This window comes from Dreissena polymorpha, chromosome 10 (assembly GCF_020536995.1).
Source record: "Dreissena polymorpha isolate Duluth1 chromosome 10, UMN_Dpol_1.0, whole genome shotgun sequence".
NCBI lineage: Eukaryota > Metazoa > Mollusca > Bivalvia > Myida > Dreissenidae > Dreissena > Dreissena polymorpha.
Window position 1 is genome coordinate 51,092,722 of NC_068364.1, and position 21,055 is coordinate 51,113,776.

General features: G+C 38.7%; 1 protein-coding gene across 1 annotated transcript in view; it reads left to right on the forward strand.

Moving 5' to 3' along the window:
* The window catches only part of LOC127848428 (BMP-binding endothelial regulator protein-like), a 64,013-nt gene extending 43,317 nt beyond the window's left edge, over positions 1 to 20,696 (forward strand). Inside the window, exons 8-13 of the mRNA XM_052380890.1 lie at positions 7,729 to 7,838; positions 9,542 to 9,679; positions 12,137 to 12,293; positions 14,252 to 14,921; positions 16,391 to 16,521; positions 17,156 to 20,696. Of these exons, the coding sequence (XP_052236850.1) occupies positions 7,729 to 7,838; positions 9,542 to 9,679; positions 12,137 to 12,293; positions 14,252 to 14,921; positions 16,391 to 16,521; positions 17,156 to 17,340 (1,391 nt within the window). The 3' untranslated portion in view covers positions 17,341 to 20,696. The remainder of the gene's footprint in view (positions 1 to 7,728; positions 7,839 to 9,541; positions 9,680 to 12,136; positions 12,294 to 14,251; positions 14,922 to 16,390; positions 16,522 to 17,155) is intronic.
* Positions 20,697 to 21,055: the final 359 nt, after the last annotated feature.

A 21,055-nucleotide genomic window follows, 5' to 3' on the forward strand; every position in this document is an offset into this window, starting at 1 on the left:
TTTAGACAGGTGTGACTGTATTCCTAAACATTACTTTGTAAAGTTGATTTGTCGTTCCGACGTCATATTGCTGAGAAGCCGACAAAGCTTTGAAGTTTCCGATTTTTTCTTTGATAACGTGCCGCTTTAAAAAGGCGGGAATTTTGCACACGAGTCTTACTCAGAAGTCAGTAACCATATTTGACTTGGCGGTCGGCAAGAAAAGTTGTGATTTTCGACTAGAAAGAATTGAAATCCAAACTTTCTTCAAACTTCAAAAGAATTCTTGACAGTAAGTACTGTACATAATTTTAATTTTCAGTTGTCTTAATATGCATTGATGTTTTAACATGCATTGATTTTTATGTTTTATGCCCCCCCCCCCCTCAGAGTGCATTTGCAGTTGTCCGTCCGTCTATCCAATTGTCCGTGGCATTCCTTCCGGGTGCGTAACTCCTAAACTGCTAAAATATTTAAGCTACAGTCATTTTTTCGAAAGTGTATTTTCCACCAAAATCAGATCGAGCTCCTGTAATCTGTAGATTTGAACATTTTAAATTTTATGGAGTTTATAGGTCTTTGACCTTCGAACCCTGCCTAGTCGTGACTTCTGGTGAGCGACCTAGGCCCCCAGGGCCCCTTCTTTATATCCCTTCCATCCACGTAGCATTGGTTTCTACAGACCGTTTGTCCGTTGACCGCCATAAGTTTGCCCGCTATTTTTCCCCTGAATTTGAATTCGGTTGGATTTCAATGAAACTTTACATGAAGTACTTGCTACTTTCATTGCGCATATTGCCCGGAAGTTCGGATTGTAAATTTTAGCAGAGCTATCAGACGAGTGATTTTAGCTCAGCTCATGTCGTGAGACATTCGTTTTCGACACGCGGTGTTCAATACAAGCTCTATTAACTAATGAAGTATACATGTATAATAACTTATTATATTATTTCAGATGAAGGAAGCAATTAGGAGAAAAAGGAAGCAATTAGGGTGCTTGCCCAGGTCGAAGTACGACATTATTGTCAGATGTTTAAACGGATCGTTCGATGTCCCTGTGAAGAAACGGACACCTGAAGAGAATAATTGTTTGGCCATGATTAGAAAACGTAAGGACTTCGAGCTTGGTGACCGGGGTTCTTTATTGTGTGGCGGAAAGCAAGTCCTTGTGAAAGAAGATCTTCCTAGATTTGTTGAGAAGATGTTCATGGAAAACAAAGGATGTGGAGCAAGGGTTATTTACAACAAACTGAAAGTAAATTACACGGGGTTCTCGGAACAAGCTATCCTTGAAATACTGTACAATAGCAAGTATTACCATGAGAAGTATCCGAGATTTACAAACAAGCCAAAGCCAAAGACAATTACAGAAGAGGAACCAGGCAAAAGATGGCAGATTGACATAATTAACATGAAAAATCAAAGTGTTAGCTACAAGGGGTCCACATACAGTTATATTCTACAAGTCGTGGACGTTTATTCTAGGTACGTTATGCCAAAACCCCTGAAAACGAAGAGTTCGCGTGAAGTTGCAAAGGCATTAGAGGACGTGTTGATGGTTAACCTTGCCCCTGACATCATCCAATGTGACAACGGACTGGAATTTAAAGGCCCTAGTATGAAACTTTTGTTGAACAAGTACAACATCAAAATGATCAATAGTAGGCCGTATCATCCTCAATCACAGGGCAAGTGTGAAAGGTCAAACAGTGTTATAAAGGCCAAGATTCTATTTGCAACAAAAAGTAAACGTGGATTTAACTGGGTCGAAGGGCTTCAAGATTTAGCCTATGCCATAAACACAAGTTTCAAACGAGTTCTTGGGGGTCTCACGCCCTTTGAAGCCTACTACGGAAGAAGTCATGTTTTTACCAAAGAACGTCATAGTTCTCGTGAAATAAAGAAAACCATACGGCGAGCAAATAAAAAGGCTTACAGGTCGCTGTTGAAAAACGCAACTTCCCCAAGCAAGTACAAAGTAGGAGAGACAGTATTAATTCGCTATCCCTTTCGAAAATCCAGGGTGCCAACCAAAAGATATGTTATCGAAGGCAAGGTAGAAAAAGTAAAACGAAATGGTGTTTATATCGTGTCATTTCAAGTACCGAACAAACCCGAACTTGGATTCGTAAGCAAATCGGTTGGGGTCGAAAACATGACTAGCCTAACTGTTGCGTTAGAGAAACAACGAAAAATTAAAAAACATTCATTAAAACAGAACCGCTCAGAGAAACAAAATCACAGAACTAAGTACTATCATGTTTTAACACACCATGAAAATCTGCAGTTGTTGGATGGGGTGAATATTGCCATGGACCCAAATCCGGATGGAAATTGTCAATTTGCTGCTATATCGCATCAACTTGGTAAAATTGGTATATACAAAGACGTAGATGCTTTACGTAAGGAAGCAGTCCATCACATTGTAGAAAACAGATATTTCTATGAAACTTTTGTCTATGATGAAACATTTGATGAATACGTTAAGAATGTGTCTAAGAATGGGACATACGGCGACAACCTCACGCTCATTGCACTTATGAGAGAATATAATTTGCAGTGCCTGGTAGTTTCTACCCGAGGACTAGAACACTCATCAATTGTGTCAGCAGATGGAAAGTTCGATGGTGATGTTGGAACAATTGCATTGGGGTATTTCCCAGAAGGATTTGGCATGCATTACGTTAGTATCCGTATCAATCAACGCGTGTACAAGGACATAATATCACGCTTAGAACAGTCGTATGACAACGGTGACTCTGGCGACAGCGCTGCGTCTGGCGACAACGCTGCGTCAGGCGACAACGCTGCGTCTGGCGACAACGGTGACTCTGGCGACAACGGTGACTCCGGCGACACCGCTGCGTCTGGCGACAACACTGCATCTGGCGACAACGCTGCGTCTGGCGACAACGATGACTCTTGCGACAACGGGGACTCCGGCGACAACGGTGACTCCAGCGACAACGGTGACTCCGGCGACAACGGTGACTCCGGCGACAACGCTGCGTCTGGCGACAACGGCGACTCCGGCGACAACGCTGCGTCTGGCGACAACACTGCATCTGGCGACAACGCTGCGTCTGGCGACAACGGTGACTCTTGCGACAACGGTGACTCCGGCGACAACGGTGACTCCAGCGACAACGGTGACTCCGGCGACAACGGTGACTCCGGCGACAACGCTGCGTCTGGCGACAACGGTGACTCCGGCGACAACGGTGACTCTGGCGACAACGGTGACGTCTCTGTGTGTTCAGCCCTGAAAGAGCTTCAAGATATGATAAACAATAGGAGGGCACAGAAGCGAACGACTTTTCCATTTCTGATGTTACCACTTCACATTCAAGTTGAAATTTTTAAGTTCTGCATACAATCAAACCCGTCAATCCAGTTTGTGTTGGCGAAGGTCGGCAAACCCTTTAGAGATTTAATAAGGTCAATGAGTTTGCAAACACCTAGAATTTACATTCGGCCGGATATTGGACTAGATACTAGTAACAGAAATCCTGTTAGCGTTCGTTTCCTATTAACAAGAGCGGGCAGAAACAGCGGTCTTATTTCGGCAATAAAAGAAATCATCAAGGGGCCAAAATGGGCAAACGCATGGCTGCGTTTGCGTGTTAGTGGAATCGGTTGGTATGATATCATAGATGTCATGTACAGACATTACAGGTGAAATATACATGTATATCGGTGTTTGGAAACCTGTTATGTTATTTTTGTGATTGATGATTATGTTCTTCTACCGGAAATTTGTTGTCATTTGCTCATTTACTGGTAACTTTTTACGAAGCACATTTGGGATATTTTGGCTGCTACTAAAATGAATGTATATATGTATATTATGTCTTGTCAAAATGCTACAGTTGGATTAAAATTTAAATGCTGTTCTATGTTCTTCAATATTACTTTGAAAAATCCTGTCAGTATACCAATAAATGAAAAAAGTACAAGTTTGTTGAATCTCTTGAATGAAACAAATTATAAAATACAAAATGTAAAATGAATATGTGATGATGATGATGACAAAACATTTGTGATGATGATGATGGTAAAAAAATTGTGATGATGATGGTGGTGGTGATGATGATGACAGTGGTTATGATGATTGGGGTTTGATGATTGTGGTGATGATGATGATGATGATGATAATGATGATGATGATGATGATAACAAACGTTTTGGGATGATGATGACAGCGATGTTTATCGGACGATGATGATGGTTATAATGATGATGATAAGTTTTTAGATGATGATGACGGCGATGTTTGTCGGCCGACGATGATGATAATGATGATGATGATAACAAAATATTTGTGATGATGATGATGGCGATGTTTATTGGCCGATGATGATGATGATATTCTCATCGTCGTCATCATCATCACAACATCCTCATTATCGACCGAAAACATCGCTGTCATTATCATCACAAAAAAAACTTTTGTGATCACCATTACGATCATGATAATGGATATGATGATGTTGGTTTTGATGGTGATGATGATGGTGGTGTTGGTAAAGATAACAACGATGATGATCATTGGGGTGTTGATAATTGATGTGATGATGATGATGATGATGATGATGATGAGATAACGATGATGATGATGATGATGATGATGATGATGAGATAACGATGATGATGATGATGATGATGATTACGATGATGAGTGTGTATCATATTCGGAACGAATGTGGTACATTTTTCATCCGAATATGGTACAAGTTTGTACCATATTCGGTCAGGCATTTTACCCCAAAACTGCAGATACGTATATGGTACAATTAGACAGTTGTACCATATTCGGCCGAATATGGTACAAACTTGTACCATATTCGTTTTTGTACCAAATACGGTCCGACAATGCATTCCGTTACCAATGCGTGATGTTCTATAGTTAGTATCAATGACTTCCAAATGGTATGATTTGTTAAATACCGCGTTAATTTACTTTTACAAAAAAACAACAACAACATATGCCGAGCAGGATTATCTTGAACCCGACCATTGACGTTGAACATACTGTTTGGGCATACGAGAACTTGAACATGGCAGTTGAACCTAAGATTTGACGTTGGACATACTGTTTGGTAGCTCGAACACACGAACATGAAACTTGCACCTTCGAGTTGACGTTGAACATACTGTTTTGGCACTTGAACCCCTGAACAGTTGAGCCTGACAGTTGAACCTATGAATTGACGTTGAACATATTGTTTGGGATCTTGAACACTTGAACTTTACACTTGAACCTAAGACTTGATGTTGAACAGACTGTTTTGCAACTTAACAAGTTAAACCTGACACTTGAACTTTAGTTTTGACGTTAGATGCACTGCTTGGTAACTCGAACGCTTGAACATGACACTCGAAGCTAACAAAGACGTTTAACATACTGTTTGGGCACTTGAACACGTTGACACTTGAACCTAAGATTTGACGTTGAACATACTGTTTTGGAACTTGAACACTTACACCTGACACTTAAACCTATGAGATGACGTTGAACATACTGTTTGGGCACTTGAACACACCGACACTTGAAGTAAGAAGTTGGCGTTGAGCATACTATTTTGGGCACTTTTTGTAACTGATGTAAGTTGCGTACTTAATATAATGCCAGCTGTTCAAAGTGAACATTTGCGTTCTTGGAAAGATCGAAAAATAGCGTCCAAAATAGTCATTTTACTGTTCATAAGTTTTTTTTTATAGCTATTTCCTCATTTTCAAGCAGCTCTTAAACAGAACGAATGAGAGACACATTAAAAGTGCAATTTAAAATAGAAGTTGATTCTGTTAACCTTCGGAAAATGTATTATTTAAGATGGACTTACGTTTAATACATTAGCAATGATGTATCAAATATATATTGACGGGAAATCTTTTGAAGATCACCACGTTCTAGAAACTAAAGACAACATTTTCTTCGTTATTGTCGTTAGTTCAAAGATGCCGAAAGTAAAACTTCATGAAGCATTCTGGAATTAAAACATGAGACAGATGTTACGCTCGATTTCTTGCTTTCAAGACGATCAAAGCGAATCCCGCGTTCAAACAAGAACGGCATCATAAATTGTGATAATTGTAGATTTCTTGACGAATTATTCCATTACATTAACCAGCCTGTTGTCGCTGGGAAACGATCGGAAACAATTACAACCGGAAATGACTCAATTTGGCTCTCGGCATTATTCCAAACATTATTTGATTCATAAGACCGGAACCGCGCGCTATTTCACGCACATTTAACGGAAAGGAAAACGCCGATTATCTAATAAACCGTTCTATCCCCATCGAAGACTAATTCTATTTCTGCTGCCGTCATTTCATTGGGTCTTGAAGTAATGAATTCATGAATGACAAGAGAGTTATGCGTTCTTTAAAAACGGTCGATATTCCCCTTTAGGACTTTTCGTTAATTACCCAAGGTACGTTTTTGCGTGTGCGTGTTTGTGCATTTTTTTTAGCCACCACTTTTTGTTAGGTCATGATACATGTTGTAAGTTACACTATAGTCTAAAGCAAAACACATGAAATAAACAACAACTGCATGACCTGATGGTTGCTTAGTATGGGATGGAAAATACGTCACTTTGCCAAAACAAAACGAGATATTGCAGATACATGTGTCATCTCACTTTGGTAACCGTATTCCCCCTAACCAAACTAGCCTCGTTCTGAGAAAACGGGGTTTAATACATGTGCGTAAAGTTTCATCCAAATTAGCCTGTGCAGTTCGCACAGGCTCACCAGGGATGGCACTCTCCGCTTTTATGGTATTTTTCGATTAAGAGAACTCAGTTTTCAAGGCAGAAAGTGTCGTCCCTGATTGGCCCGTGCGAACTACACAGGCTAATCTGGGATGACACTTTACGCACATGCATTAAAGCTGGGTTTTCCCAGGCTCAAATATAGTATCATAATATCTGTCAGTGCAGGCTGTTGACGAACTAGGTAGATTTTTTTTCGTTTCTAAATACCTTTTTAGGAAGCAACATCGAGGCAACACTATTGACTTTCGTAGACGTGTCTACAAATTCTGAATGTGTACTTTTTGAATCCACGGAGGGCAAAAAAGTACCTTTCGCGCGTTTAAAGCTTTTGCTGTTACTGGAGCGATCTCAATGTACATTTAGTTACTTAAAAGAACCCATGAGCGATGCATGAACTTCTAATGCCCGCTTCATTTATATGAGCCTCGCTCTGTGAAAAGAGGATATAATGAATGTGCGTAAAGTGTCGTCCCAGATTAGCCTGTCCAGTCCGCGCAGGCTAATCAGGGATGACACTTTCCGCCTAAACTTGATTTTTTCTAAGAAGAGATTTTCTTGAAACGAAAAATATCATAAAAGCGGAAAGTGTCGTCCCAGATTGACCTGTGCGGACTGCACAGGCTAATCTGGGACGACACTTTACGCACAGTCATTTAACCCCATTTTCACAGAACACGGCCCATATGAGCCTTGCTCTAGGGAAACGGGGTTTAAGGCATGTGCGTAACGTCAGTCTGCACATAATACTTAGGGACGATACTTTCCACCTTAAGTGGATTGTCGATTAGAAGATACTTCATTTAAGTGATAAATATAATAAAAGCTTAAAATACCGTCACTGATCTGATACGGCGCTTTACGCACGTGCATAAGGCTAAGTTTTCCCCAAAAATAGGCTCATATTGTAATTTGAAAAATAAGCGAATGCCGCTTTAATTTGATATAGCATCAATATCTCTTCTGGCAGGAGAGCGCCGGATATTCAACCTGCCAGGCGGCCGCTGCTTCTTCCAGAAGAAGATCTACAGCAACGAGCGGCACTTCCGGTCGGACAAGTGTACGCGATGTCAGTGTAAGGTACGGTAGAGTGTACGCGATGTCAGTGTAAGGTACGGCAAGTGTACGCGATGTCAGTGTAAGGTACGATAGAGAATACGCGATGTCAGTGTAAGGTACGATATAGTGTACGCGATGTCAGTGTAAGGAACGATAGAGTGTACGCGATGTCAGTGTAAGATTCGATAGAGTGTACGCGATGTCAGTGTAATGTACGATAGAGTGTACACGATTTCAGTGTAAGGAACGATAGAGTGTACGCGAATTAAGTGTAAGGTACGATAGAGTGTACGCGATTTAAGTGTAAGGTACGATAGAGTGTACGCGATTTAAGTGTAAGGTACGATAGAGTGTACGCATAGTGTTGACTATGATGATGAGAGTGATGTTGTTGAGTTTAATTATTATTTCGTTGGCATGATGATGATGATGATGATGATGATGATGATGATGATGATGATGATGATGATGATGATAATGATGGTGATGATGATGATGATGATGACGATGATGATTATGATGATGATGATGATGATGATGATGATGATGATGATGATGATGATGATGATGATGATGATGATGATGATGACGATAATGATGATGATGATGATAAATGTGGTAATTATTGTATCGGTGCTGATTCCATTTGTGACTATCAAAGACATAGTTAACCTGCAAAAATCTGTAATTGGCATATATTCTACATTCCGTTAACGTTAATTTCTACGTTTATGAGCCTCGTTCTGGGAAAACTGGGCTTAATGCATGTGCGTAAACTGTCGTCCCAGATTAGTATGCGCAGTTTGCACAGGCTGATCAGAGAAGACACTTTCTTCCTTAACTGGATTTTAGCTAAGGAGAGTCTTTCTTCGAACGAAACATACCATTGAAGCGGAAAGTATCGTCGCTGATTAGCCTGTGCAAACACCACAGACTAATCTGGGACGAAACTTAACGCTCCTTTTCCATAGTGCGGCTCATGTATTCTTGATTCACTATCACATAATTCATGAGAGCGTTCTTAATGCGACCACATGTCCTTGTAGATGCATAGGTTCGTGTTTTGTGTTACCATAACGGTACTATTGTCTGTCCTGTAATCACAACGTCGTCACAACATGTCGCTTGTATGCAGACACATTACCTTAAATATGTACACATACGATATGTAGTGCAGGTGTGTAGCTTTCTATTTGGATACATGTTTCAAGTCAATGATATGAAAATCGCGTATACGCTCTTCATGGAAATTTTGTGAAAATTGTGACTATTTAATTGTGCTCAATACATTTATGTATGATTTTAATTGCTTATTCAAAGTGTCCATATAAGAATAGCCTCCTACTTGCTTTATAGTGCTATTACAAAGGAAGACCAGCCTTAAGTGTTGTAATATGTGTGGGAATACATCGCTTCTTCATAGTTATTACTGACTGCACTGTGTAAAGTAAAATATATTTGAAATATTACGCGGAATAAAGTTCGTGTATCTGTTATAATAAACTGACAAGACAACTTTCAAAAGGGTGGACTATATTCACATGTATTTCAAGTTGTTCAAAACCAACTTAAGAAATGAAATAAACAAAAATATCACGCTCCACAATTGCACGGGCGCGAGCACGGGGGCGTTAAACCACGTGATCAACATTTGAGTCATGATAGCAACCATCCGCACCACGTGGTTCGTGCCCTTTGTCATCGTCCACGCATCTGTCTTGCAGGATGGAACCTCGATCTGCGAGCGGGAGTCATGTCCCCACCTCCCTTGTCCCCAAGACCAACAACTTCCGGTTCCAGGATCGTGCTGTCGGATGTGCCCGGAGAAACAGCATTGTCTCCATGAAGTAACTGTCTACGCTGTAAGTGTTTATTATAACCACGGGCTTATTATTAAACAATTAACTTGTATTACGTTTATTACGTTTTATGTATTCGCATTCGTCTATACGAGTCGCAATCTGTAATAAATTTGCGTATTTTCGTCCCTCATTAACCTGTGCGGACTACACAGGCTAATCAGGGACGACACTTTTTGCTTTTAAGGAATTTATCGTTTTAAGGACTTAAGGAAGTCATAGCAAAAATTCAAAGTATGTGAAAAGTGTTGTCCCTGATTAGCCTGTGCGGAATGCACATTCTAATCTGGGTGGACACTACACAGAGAAATTTAGCCCCTTTTCCCAGGATTACTACTCTTTGCAAATAAGGAATATTGCAACAAGTCACTGTTTGTGTTTGATGCTAAATTAAACATTAGAATGATATAATACTTATGTATAGTTTTTACGATTAATTCGATAAATATTAAATTTTATGCCATAAATTAATAGAATTTCATTCGATTTTCTCGTTAAATTACCGTGTTTAAAAAACAACATATTCTTGAAACGCAACTGGGGATATAATACGGCTTGTTTACTGTCTTTAAATATAAAATGGGTTAGGCGGAATAACGTAGTTTGCCGAAAATAGCACGGCTGAAACCAAGAATAACACAATCTTCGCACGCTTTGTTTGAGTTTTTTTTTTAATTTTCTTGTAAAATTCTACAACACTAAATATCAAAACGCCCAGTTCTAGAAAGCATTATTATCAGTTTTCAGTCTTTGGCCTTGCTAAAGTCTATTAACTATTAATATTTAGGTACTTAAGTTTTAGGCCTGAAAACGCAAAGAATTTAAGCCACGCTCTGGCAAAACAGGCATTTAATACATGTGCATTCTGTTTCGTTGTGGATTAAATGTTGCAGCCCGCACAGGTTATCAAAGGACGACACTTTTCGCCAAAGCTGGATTTTCGCAAAACAAAAATATCATGAAAAGGAAAGTGTGGACCCTGATTATCCCCTGCGCCCTGCACAGGCTAATCAGGGACGACACCTTCCGCTTTTATGATATTTTTCGTTTCAAGAGTCTCTTCGTAACAAAAATCCAGTTTAGGCGGAAAGTGTCGTCCCTGATTAGCCTAAGCGGACTGCACAGGCTTATCTGGGATGACACTTTACGCACATTTATTAAACCCCTTTATCACAGAGCACGGCACAGAAGAATACTTACACGACTTACTAGTATTTAACAGTGAATTTATCCACTCAATAAGTGACATCAGTTCTGAAAAATCAAGAAGATTAAAGGGGACATGTCAATGGATTTTTTTATGAATATTGCTCTGTACGTTATTTATAGATAATAGCAGGTTACTGTTGTATCGTTGTTTAATGCATCAGGTAAGGTTAAGAATAGAAACACGACGAGGCTTGTCGAGCCGATGTTTTTATTCGTGTCGAGCCTAATATAAAACACACGCATAGGACAGCAACCTGTTTTTCTAATCAACACGCCTCTCGATTTGAAAAAAATAAATATATAATCGCTGTGACGCTGTCTTTTAGTTGGAATGCATATGATTTTGATGTGTTAATACTAACGTCATGAGCACTTGCGCTTAATATGTTTGGTTTTTTTACAGTTTTTGTTTCTGTGTGTGTGTAAATAATATATTATGTATATTGTTATTAAATTGTCTGTTTTGTTTAATCTGATTCTATTTCACCAAAAATGATGACTTTATTGTTGATTCCGAGTAATATGACCTAACTCTCAATATTGACTGAAATAACAACTTCCTGTTGACGTGATATACACCTATATCAGGCAGCGTTATATCATGCAGATATCAATTTAGTGATGTTATAAAACGATTTCCATATCATTTATAACGCTATTCTTAACGTCACTACAATATATGTCTTAACTTTATTAATCTTTCATGCCTTTTAAACAATAAGTTCCCTTGTCTCAATATAGGCATATCCCTCAATGCGTCATCTCAAAAAACTCACATACGTCATAACCCTATTCCCAAAGATTTCATAACCACATAGGTCGCCGTGGTGTAAAGAGGGTCACACGTTCGATCCCCACTGTAGGATCGTTCTTTGGTCTCCTTTCAAGACACTAACTACTGCTTCTGACCATAAACGGGCTTAACCCTTTCAGCGCTGGAACCGAATTTTAAAGGCCTTTGCAAACAGTTTGGATCCAGATGAGACACCACAGAACGTGGCGTCTCATCAGGATCCAAACTGTTTGCTATTCTGATAGTATTCTTTGAAACAAAATCGAAGAAAATGCTAATTTTAAAAAATCAGCAGACGACATTTTAGCAGACGACAAATTTCCCAGCATGCAAAAGGGTTAAAAGCGTTTCAATAATCCTAAGTTTTCGATGTTATCAATTTAAAATAAAAAGGGTTTGAATTAGCCACATTTTTCATGACGTTATAACCACATTATTTCATGACGTCACATCCGCAGCACGGGCAGCAGTGGGAGCCAGACACGTGCACGACGTGCGACTGTGATGACGGGGTTACCCATTGCCAGACCCAGCACTGCAACAACGCCCTCTGGTGTCCGCACGGATACACACTGCAGTTCGATGACTCGGAGTGCTGCCCCAAGTGTGTAGAAAGTACGTGAGCGTAGTGACGTCATAACAATTAGTGACGTCTTAATTTTAATTATATAGGAGCCCTCCTTATTAATTATCGTTCTACAAAATCGTTAACCCCAACCACTATTATTTGTTAAGTTTGAGTAATTACCTTTCATTGTTTCCCATTTAATTTTTATACGCCCGTTTTTAAAAACGGGACGTATTATAGTTTCACCCTTGGCGGGCGGCGGGCGGCGTCCACAGCGGTGTCCGCTCTCTAATTCAAATAGTTTTTATCCGATCTTCACCAAACTTGGAGAAAGTTGTGTCTAAACAATATCTTGGTCAAGTTCGAATATGGGTCATGCCAGGTCAAAAACTAGGTCACAGGGTCACTTAGTGCATTTCAAGGATTAAGCATGGTGTCCGCTCTCTAATTGAAGTAGTTTTCATCCGATCTTCACCAACTTTGGTCAGAAGTTGTGGTTAGATGATATGTAGGCCAAGTTCAAATATGGGACATGCTGGGACAAAAACTAGGTCACGAGGTTACTTAGTGCATTTCAAGCATTTAGCATGGTGCCCGCTCTTTAATTGAAGTAGTTTTCATCCGATCTTCACCTTATTTGGTCAGAAGTTGTGTCTAGATGATATGTAGGTCAAGTTCGAATATTGGTCATGCCAAGTCAAAAACTAGGTCACAAGATCACTAAGTGCATTTCAAGCATTTAGCATGGTGTCCGCTCTCTAATTGAAACCGTTTTCATCCGATCTTCACCTTATTTGGTCAGAAGTTGTGTCTAGATGATATGTAGGTCAAGTTCAAGTACGGGTCATGCCAAGTCAAAAAAAAGGTCATCAGGTCACTTAGTGCATTTCAAGCATTTAGTATTGTGTGCGCTCTCTAATTGAAGTAGTTTTAGTCCCATCTTCACCTAATTTGAAAAGAAGTTGGGTCTAGATGATATGTAGCTCAAGTTCAAATATGGGTCATGGTAAAGTTATCGAGTTGTCCAAAACCTTCAAACGGGCGTATCTTGTGACAGTTTGGCACTCTTGTTTATAGATAACGTATTTAGCTGACATGTTGTTGTTCTGCGCCAAAAATTAAATCGAAAATGGGAAAGAAAAAGGACTTAATGAAGAGTTAGCTATATGATCAGTTGATCATACCATAATTGTTTAGTGCTAAATAACTAATTCGCGCGATTTTGTTTTCAATTAAGTACTTAATAAAATGTGAACATGTTTATATAATTGGCCAGCCCAAATAATTCATGTCAATGATTAATAGATTTTTACTGACCAAAGAAATCAGTAACGTTTTCTACAGTTACAGTTGTACGATCATTCAAAAAGCGTTTTTATTCTCATCTTAATATATTTTTTCTTAATTTCTTAAATATGTTCAATACCAATTTTGTGTTTGAGTTGGTGTTGTTAATATGGTGTCCATAAGCAATAAGGAAGCCATTGGTTCAATCTCTAATGTGGGAGTTCTCGAAAGAATTCCCTCTTATGACGTCAAATGCTGGTTCTATCGAGGAATGGAATGTCTCAATAAACCTAACGCTTCCGATGCAATCGGGCTAAATAAATCGGTTCAACATAATGACAACATTGACTATTTGGGGCTCGTTCTGAGAAAACTGTTCTTAATACATATGTGTCAAGTGTCGTCAAAGATACGCCTGTACAGTCCGCACAGATTAAACAAACAAGACTCTTTCCGCGTTTGTGGTATTTTTAAAAGGAAATTATCTTCTTAGCAAAAAAACCCAAACAGTTAATGCGGAAGAGTCGTCCCCAATAATCTTGTACGAACCCTCGAGGCAAATCAGGGACGACAGAATTGTGATTGCAAATGCTAATATCAAACGACACTTTACCAAGTTAAATTTCTACCAGTTTTTCCTATATATGGGACGACACTTTTTGCACATGCATTAAGCCCAGTTTCCTCAGACCGACTCTCATCTTTTTCTATGTTTCAGCCCGCGCCACGTGCACGGTATACGGAGACCCGCACTACAGAACGTTCGACAACAAGATGTACAACTTCCAGGGGCCCTGTAAATACATCCTCACGGAGGAATGTCTCCGACAAACATTTTCCGTCCGTGTACGAAACGACGCGAGGACGAGTAGTAGCTTCACGTGGACGAAAATGGTGGTGATATTTTTAGAAGATATTCGGATTAATTTATTGCAAAAGAAACGGGTAAAAGTCAACAAGAAACGGGTATATTTGCCATATAAACATAACGAGATTCCCTCGTTCACCATAGTGGAGGCGGCCCACATGGTTGTTTTTAACTGGTCCACTGACCTGACTGTCACGTGGGACGGAGATAGCTTCGTTGAGGTTTCTATATCAAGTCGGTACAAGAGAAAAATGTGCGGACTCTGTGGGAACTTTAACGGTCTCGAGTTCGATGATTTCATCGGTAAAGATGGCCGCCAGTATTTGACCGGCGAGGAATTCGGCGATACGTGGCGCTACGGGACTCGCAGCGCATGCGTGATAAAACCGGAAGTGCCGACAGAATCTCATTGCGGGAATGACAGCGTGGCGGCGCTGCATGCAAAGAAGGAGTGTAGTTTCCTGCTCGGTCCGGTGTTTCACAACTGCCGGAAGGTGGTCGACGTGCGGCCGTACTACAGGTGGGTCTTCTTGTTTTAGCTCGGCTGTTTTCAGAGAAAACCGGAGGTATTGTCATAGCCATCTCGTCCTTAACCTTAACATTGGCTCCAAAATCAAAGTGCTTCCACCTACAACTTTGAATCTTCATATGTAGCTGCACCTTGATGAGTCCTACACGCCACACCCACTTAAATCACTAGGTCAAAGGTCAAGGTTTCTGTGACCTCTCTCTATATATAAATTCTTCTGACAAGCTTTTTATTTATTCAAAACTGCACCCGCAACCGAGCGTTGGCACCCGCTATGCTCTTGTTTATATGTTGTTGTTTTTCGCCGATTTTAGCAGTCATATCAATCACCTCTCGGCGGTGAGTTAACTAACTCACGGTCTAACTAACTCACGGTCTAACATTACGCAATATTGTCATTGCCATTTAATCAACTTTGCGGTTGCGCACGTTGTAGAAGAATCAACTAATGACTAGTCATTATTTCCAAACAAAACTTATGACAGGTCATTATTTCTTAACAAAACTCATGGTCAGTCGTTATTTCGTCATAATCTCACAGCAAGTCTTTATTTCAATACAAAACTCATGGCCATTCATTATTTCAAAAATAATTTCATGGCCCGTCTTTATTTCGAAACGAAATTCATTGCCAGTTTTATTTTCAAACGAAATTCATGGCCAGTCACTATTTCCTAACTAATATCGTGATTAGTCTTTATTATCCCCTACCGGTGAAACCGGCGGGGACTTATTGTTTGCGCTCTGTCTGTCAGTCAGTCTGTCACACTTTTCTGTATCATGAGGTAACTTTAAAAGTTCTTCCTATTTTTTTAATAAACTTGAAACATGGCCAGATGGCAATATGGGCATTATGCACGTCATTTCATTTTGTTCCTACGTCAAGAATTCGGATTGCTATGGAAACAAATAAAAACAAAAATTCTGAAAATGATGGTGTTTCACCGGTTAGAGACCATATTGCTTGGCTATCTCTTGTTTAGAAACGGAAAGCTTCCCGTATCTTAATTTCGATACCAAACACATGGTCATTCTTTGTTTTCAAGCGAAACCCATTGCAAGTATTAACTTCGTAACAAAACACGTTGCAAGCGTTTATTTTGAAACGAAGCCATCCTTTTTTCGAAACGAACCACATAGCCTGCTTTTATTTCAAAAAGAAAAACGCATAGTCGGCCTTTATGTTAAAACAACACGCATGGTCAGTCGTTATTTTAAAACGAAAAAAGCATGGTCAGCCTTTATTGTAAAAAGCATCGTCAGCCTTTATTTCAAATCAAAACGCATGATAAGTCGTCATTTTGAAACGAAAAAAGCCTTTTTTCAAAACGAAAAATGCACGGTCAGCCTTTATTTCAAAACATAACTCATGGTCAGTCTATTTTTCATTAGGAAACACGTGTTAAGTCTCTATAAAGAAATGAAACTCGTAGTCAGTATTTCTTTCTTTGCGTTTCCAGTTCGTGTCTCACAGACACATGTGAATGTCCGAAAGACAGGCGCTGTGAGTGTGAGGCATTCCGCGCATACTCCCGCGCATGCGCGCAGCATGACGTCAACATAGACTGGGAAACCATAGCGCCTTGTGCAGGTAATTTTTCTTGATATTTCCGACACAGAAATTTACGTTTGATAAGAATTGCTATCACCAACAACTTTCGCTTCTTTCGCATATTTAATTTGCAACACTAAGGTTCTGAATTATTTACTGCTGCGACTGTAATCCTTAATAAATGCATTAAAGGTACCGTCAACCACGACGACGTAGAAAAGAAAAGTTGTAAAATACTGTATTTTTTTACAAGTATTAGTATATATTGATTAAAATATCACGACTGGTATATGACATTACTTGATACGACATACGGTATTTTACAACTTTTCTTTTCTTCGTCGTCGTGGTTGACAGTACCTTTAAAAATAATATTGATGAAGATGATGATGATGATGATGATGATGATGATGATGAGAAGAAAAAGAAGAAGAAGAAGAAGAAGAAGAAGATGATGATGATGATGATGATGATGATGATGATGATGATGATGATGATGACGATGACGATGACGATGGCGATGATGATGATGATGATGATGATGATGCTGATGATGCTGATGATGATGATACTAATTATAATAATTATAGTTATAATTATAATAAGAATAATAATAAATAATAATAATAATAATAAACAAATATTATCAACCGTCACATGATTACTGTTGCAGCTGAAAGCCGGTGCCCTATTGGCTCGATGTTCAAGAAATGTGCGACGCCGTGTCCAAAGACTTGTGAAAACTTCAACAAGATAGAGCCATGTCTCAAGCCCTGCGTACGCGCGTGCCAGTGTCGCTCCGGACTGGTTCTACATGACAATGCGTGTATACTACCGTCTAGCTGTCCAGCAAGATGACACAGTCTAACAAATTAGTCTAGCTGTCCAGCAAGATGTAACAGTCTAACAAATAAGTCGAGTTTTCGGCAAAGTGGGCTTAATGCATGTGCGTGAAGTATTTGTTAACAGGCTCATCAGTGACGACACTTCCGCCTAGTTGGTATTTTTGATTAGAGAGGACTTCTTTTAAACGAAAAATACCTTAAAAGCGGAAAGTGTCGACACTTTACGCACATGTATAAGTCCAGTTTTCCTACAAAGGATACGCGCTTCTCATAGTAAAAGATGAGTGTTGCGTCAGTAGCACAAACAAACGACCCCACTGTGGGCACGTGTCCCCGTGACGCATCCATGGTTTCCGGCCAGCGGAAGGAACCGATTTTAACTAAAACCGGAAGCGGCTATTTGTTAACAATTCGCACTTCCGGTCTGTTTTGGAAGGTTGAAGTGACAGACGAGCGTCGTTCAATAATCATTGTATCAGGCACGATACAAATTTATGCGCCATTTGCACTCCAAATATAATAGACCATACCTGAACCGGTCTGACATTATTTAATGTTTCCCGTTTTAAAGGATTTGATAATTGTCTATTTTATTTACGAAATACTCGATTTGTCTCTAGGGCAATCATCAAAATCAAATAATGTTGATTTTATGGTTGAACCGGAAATGTTTTAAAATACGCAAGTAGGGAGGTGTATGACGTAAAGATGCCTGCAACATCACTACTTTCATGTCACTTCATATCTTACTGTCCTATCATTGTCTTAACGAGAACGCGTTGTATTAGTTGTCTTTCAACAACACTTGTTTCATTATTTATTTAAAATGCGCTAAAAATAAGAATAATATTTAAAGTGAATTTTCTACGTATCTTTTTATGAATAACGATTGTCAAAAGTGTTTTTGGCACCCACAAATAATATGCGTTTTTATAAATGCCTAAGTGTTGCGATGGAGAAATGACTTTTCAAGTCATGTATGTATATTTTCAGTAAGAACACATATACTTTAATTGCATGATACAATTTACCGTTTTTAAGAATCTCTTTTGTTCATTCAATTCTTTGTATTTTACCCGGTGTTGTATTTTACCCCTTTTCATCATTTACTTGAATTCAGTCTCATTTTTATTAACGAGAACGTTATCTTACGCGAAGAGTCTTTATTTGCATCATAAAATGTTTGCATATTTCTTTAAAAGCATACACATTTTTATTTTTCATTGTTCGGTATGCGTATGATATCGACATTTGAACACTGAAATATTCCCAAGTGAATTAGGCCGGTTAGATAAATATTTGGTTTTCTTGATGTCTGTCTACCACGTCGACCGCTTCTAGTGTCAATATTTTTGTTCAGTTCTCATGAACTCTCCGCCATATATTGGCATTTCTATGGTTACATAAAGCTTCCCTATCATGTTGATTTATATTCAATAATTGTGATTATGTACAATTATGAAATATTCAATGTATGTTCACGTAAGTTAGTTTTCAAGAAGTGATTGTGTCATTGATATTTTACATTTCGTCTTTCCTGAGAACCATGGGCCAGTTGACGAGATACAAATCTCATTGTTGTTGTTGTTGTTTTCTTGCATATGAGCTTCGTTCTGAGAAAACTGGGCTTAATGAATGAGCGTAAAGTGTCGTCCCAGATTAGCCTTTACGGTCCACACAGGCTAATCAGGGACGACACTTTTCGCATAAACTGGATGTTTGTTTAGAATACACTTCCTTTAAACGAAAATTTCCTTAAAAGAGGAAAGTGACGTCCTTGATAAGCGTGTACGGACTGCACATGCTGATCCGTGACGACACTTTACGCACATTTATTAAGCCCGGTTTGTCTCAGAGTGTATTATATTTACAAAAAAAAAATGTAATATGTATATTTATCCATACATGTAGTTAGCAAGCTATGTACGTCTATCCATTCGATTAGCGAATTTAGCTAGATTTATTTAAGTGTGCAAGAAATATATAATATATGTGAGTCGTACATTGACAAAACGGTTCTTTTGACAATATCAACGAGAACTGTTCTATCTATAAGTAAATATACTAATATCAGGGAAGAAATATCCTAATGCAAAATCATTTTGCTTTGTTTTAAAGACATTCTGTCATTTGTGTTGGTGTATCTTAACCTGTTTTATCGTTACGTGTATTTTAATGTAGACGACCAAACTTTTACCTTTTGTCGCTGCCATTAATACTGCAAAATCAGTTATGTTCGTCGGCTTTAAATTTTGTGATATTTAAGAAATTAACTTCGGATTTTGGAAAAACAAAAGGATTTTGCCTCCGTCATCGTCCGATATGTACAATACGTGGATCGGTCAAGCTTCGATATCAACAAAATTAAAATCCCCATGAATAAAACTGATTTCACAATAACCGTCTATGTATGTGCATGTACAATCTCCCGCCTTCTTTCATATTTTAACAGCATCTACCTCATTGCGATTATAACTAACGTCATGTGAGTAATTCGACCATTTTCTATTATGATAAGGAGATACATCAAAGGGGGTAATCACGTGGCAAACAAGATGGCGACGTCCATGCCGAGACAGGTATTTTTCGCCGTTATATACCCTTTATTAATCGTATTGATTGCTTAAATATATTCAATACAAGTAATAAGAGTATAAAAATGTCTTAAATACCTGTTTCGGCATGAACGTCGCCATGTTGGTTGTCATGTGATTAACCCCTCTGTACAAGCGCCGCGCTCTAAGAAAATGGGGGTTTGATGCATGTGCGTAAAGTGATGTCACAGATTGGACTAATCAGGGACGACGATTTTCGGGAGTTTTTGTTAAAGAAACTTACTTTTCACAAAAACAATCATTTCAAGGATATGTTTTGTTCCGGTTATCCTGTACATATAGCATTAAGTCCCATTTTCCTAGATTGAAACTCATGCTTAGTGTACTGTGCCACATCATAATTACACGTAATAAAGTTGACTAGTGTTATAAAATCCTGGTAGCGTTTTTTACAGCATGTTAAAGAAATATATGAAGCCACATTTTACAGTTAGCATACGCAGAAGGTAAATATGGAACACCTTTATGACGACACAAACGTGAATTTTGCTGAGTTGTTAAAGAGCATAAAACATATTAAACTCAATTTATTATAAATATTTGGTGATTCTTTCACAATGTTCAAATCTTTGTTTTTAATGGAACATACATTTATCTAGTTTGGGTATTTTTACGAAATAATGTTTGTATATAGTATATGCTAATTTATTTCATTAATTACTTTTATTTTTAACTGACTGTATTCCATTTGAAATTTATGAATTTTTAATTAGCTCACTGTGCCATGATGAAAATAAAACAGACAGCAAAGTTATGTTGTTGTTGTTGTTGGTGTGTGCACATTCCAAACGCATCATGCAAGTTTCTGACATTTCGCTTCAATCTCAACGCTTCTGACAGTGGGCTACACAACACCGTTATGGCGGTGTGCTTTTGCATGAAACAACGATGCTAAAAATCACATCCATAAACGCCATAATGTTAAAGACTCGAATAAAAGTGCAATGCTGCTTCAAATAACATAATAAAACAGCATTTCCTCGCTCTCGTTCTTTCATTTTGGAACGACATTTTTTTAAATCATCAACAAATAATAATGTCACGAAATTGTGAAAAAGGCAAGCTTATTATGATGATGTTATTGTCTTTTTACCGGGCGCATTCTTATATCAT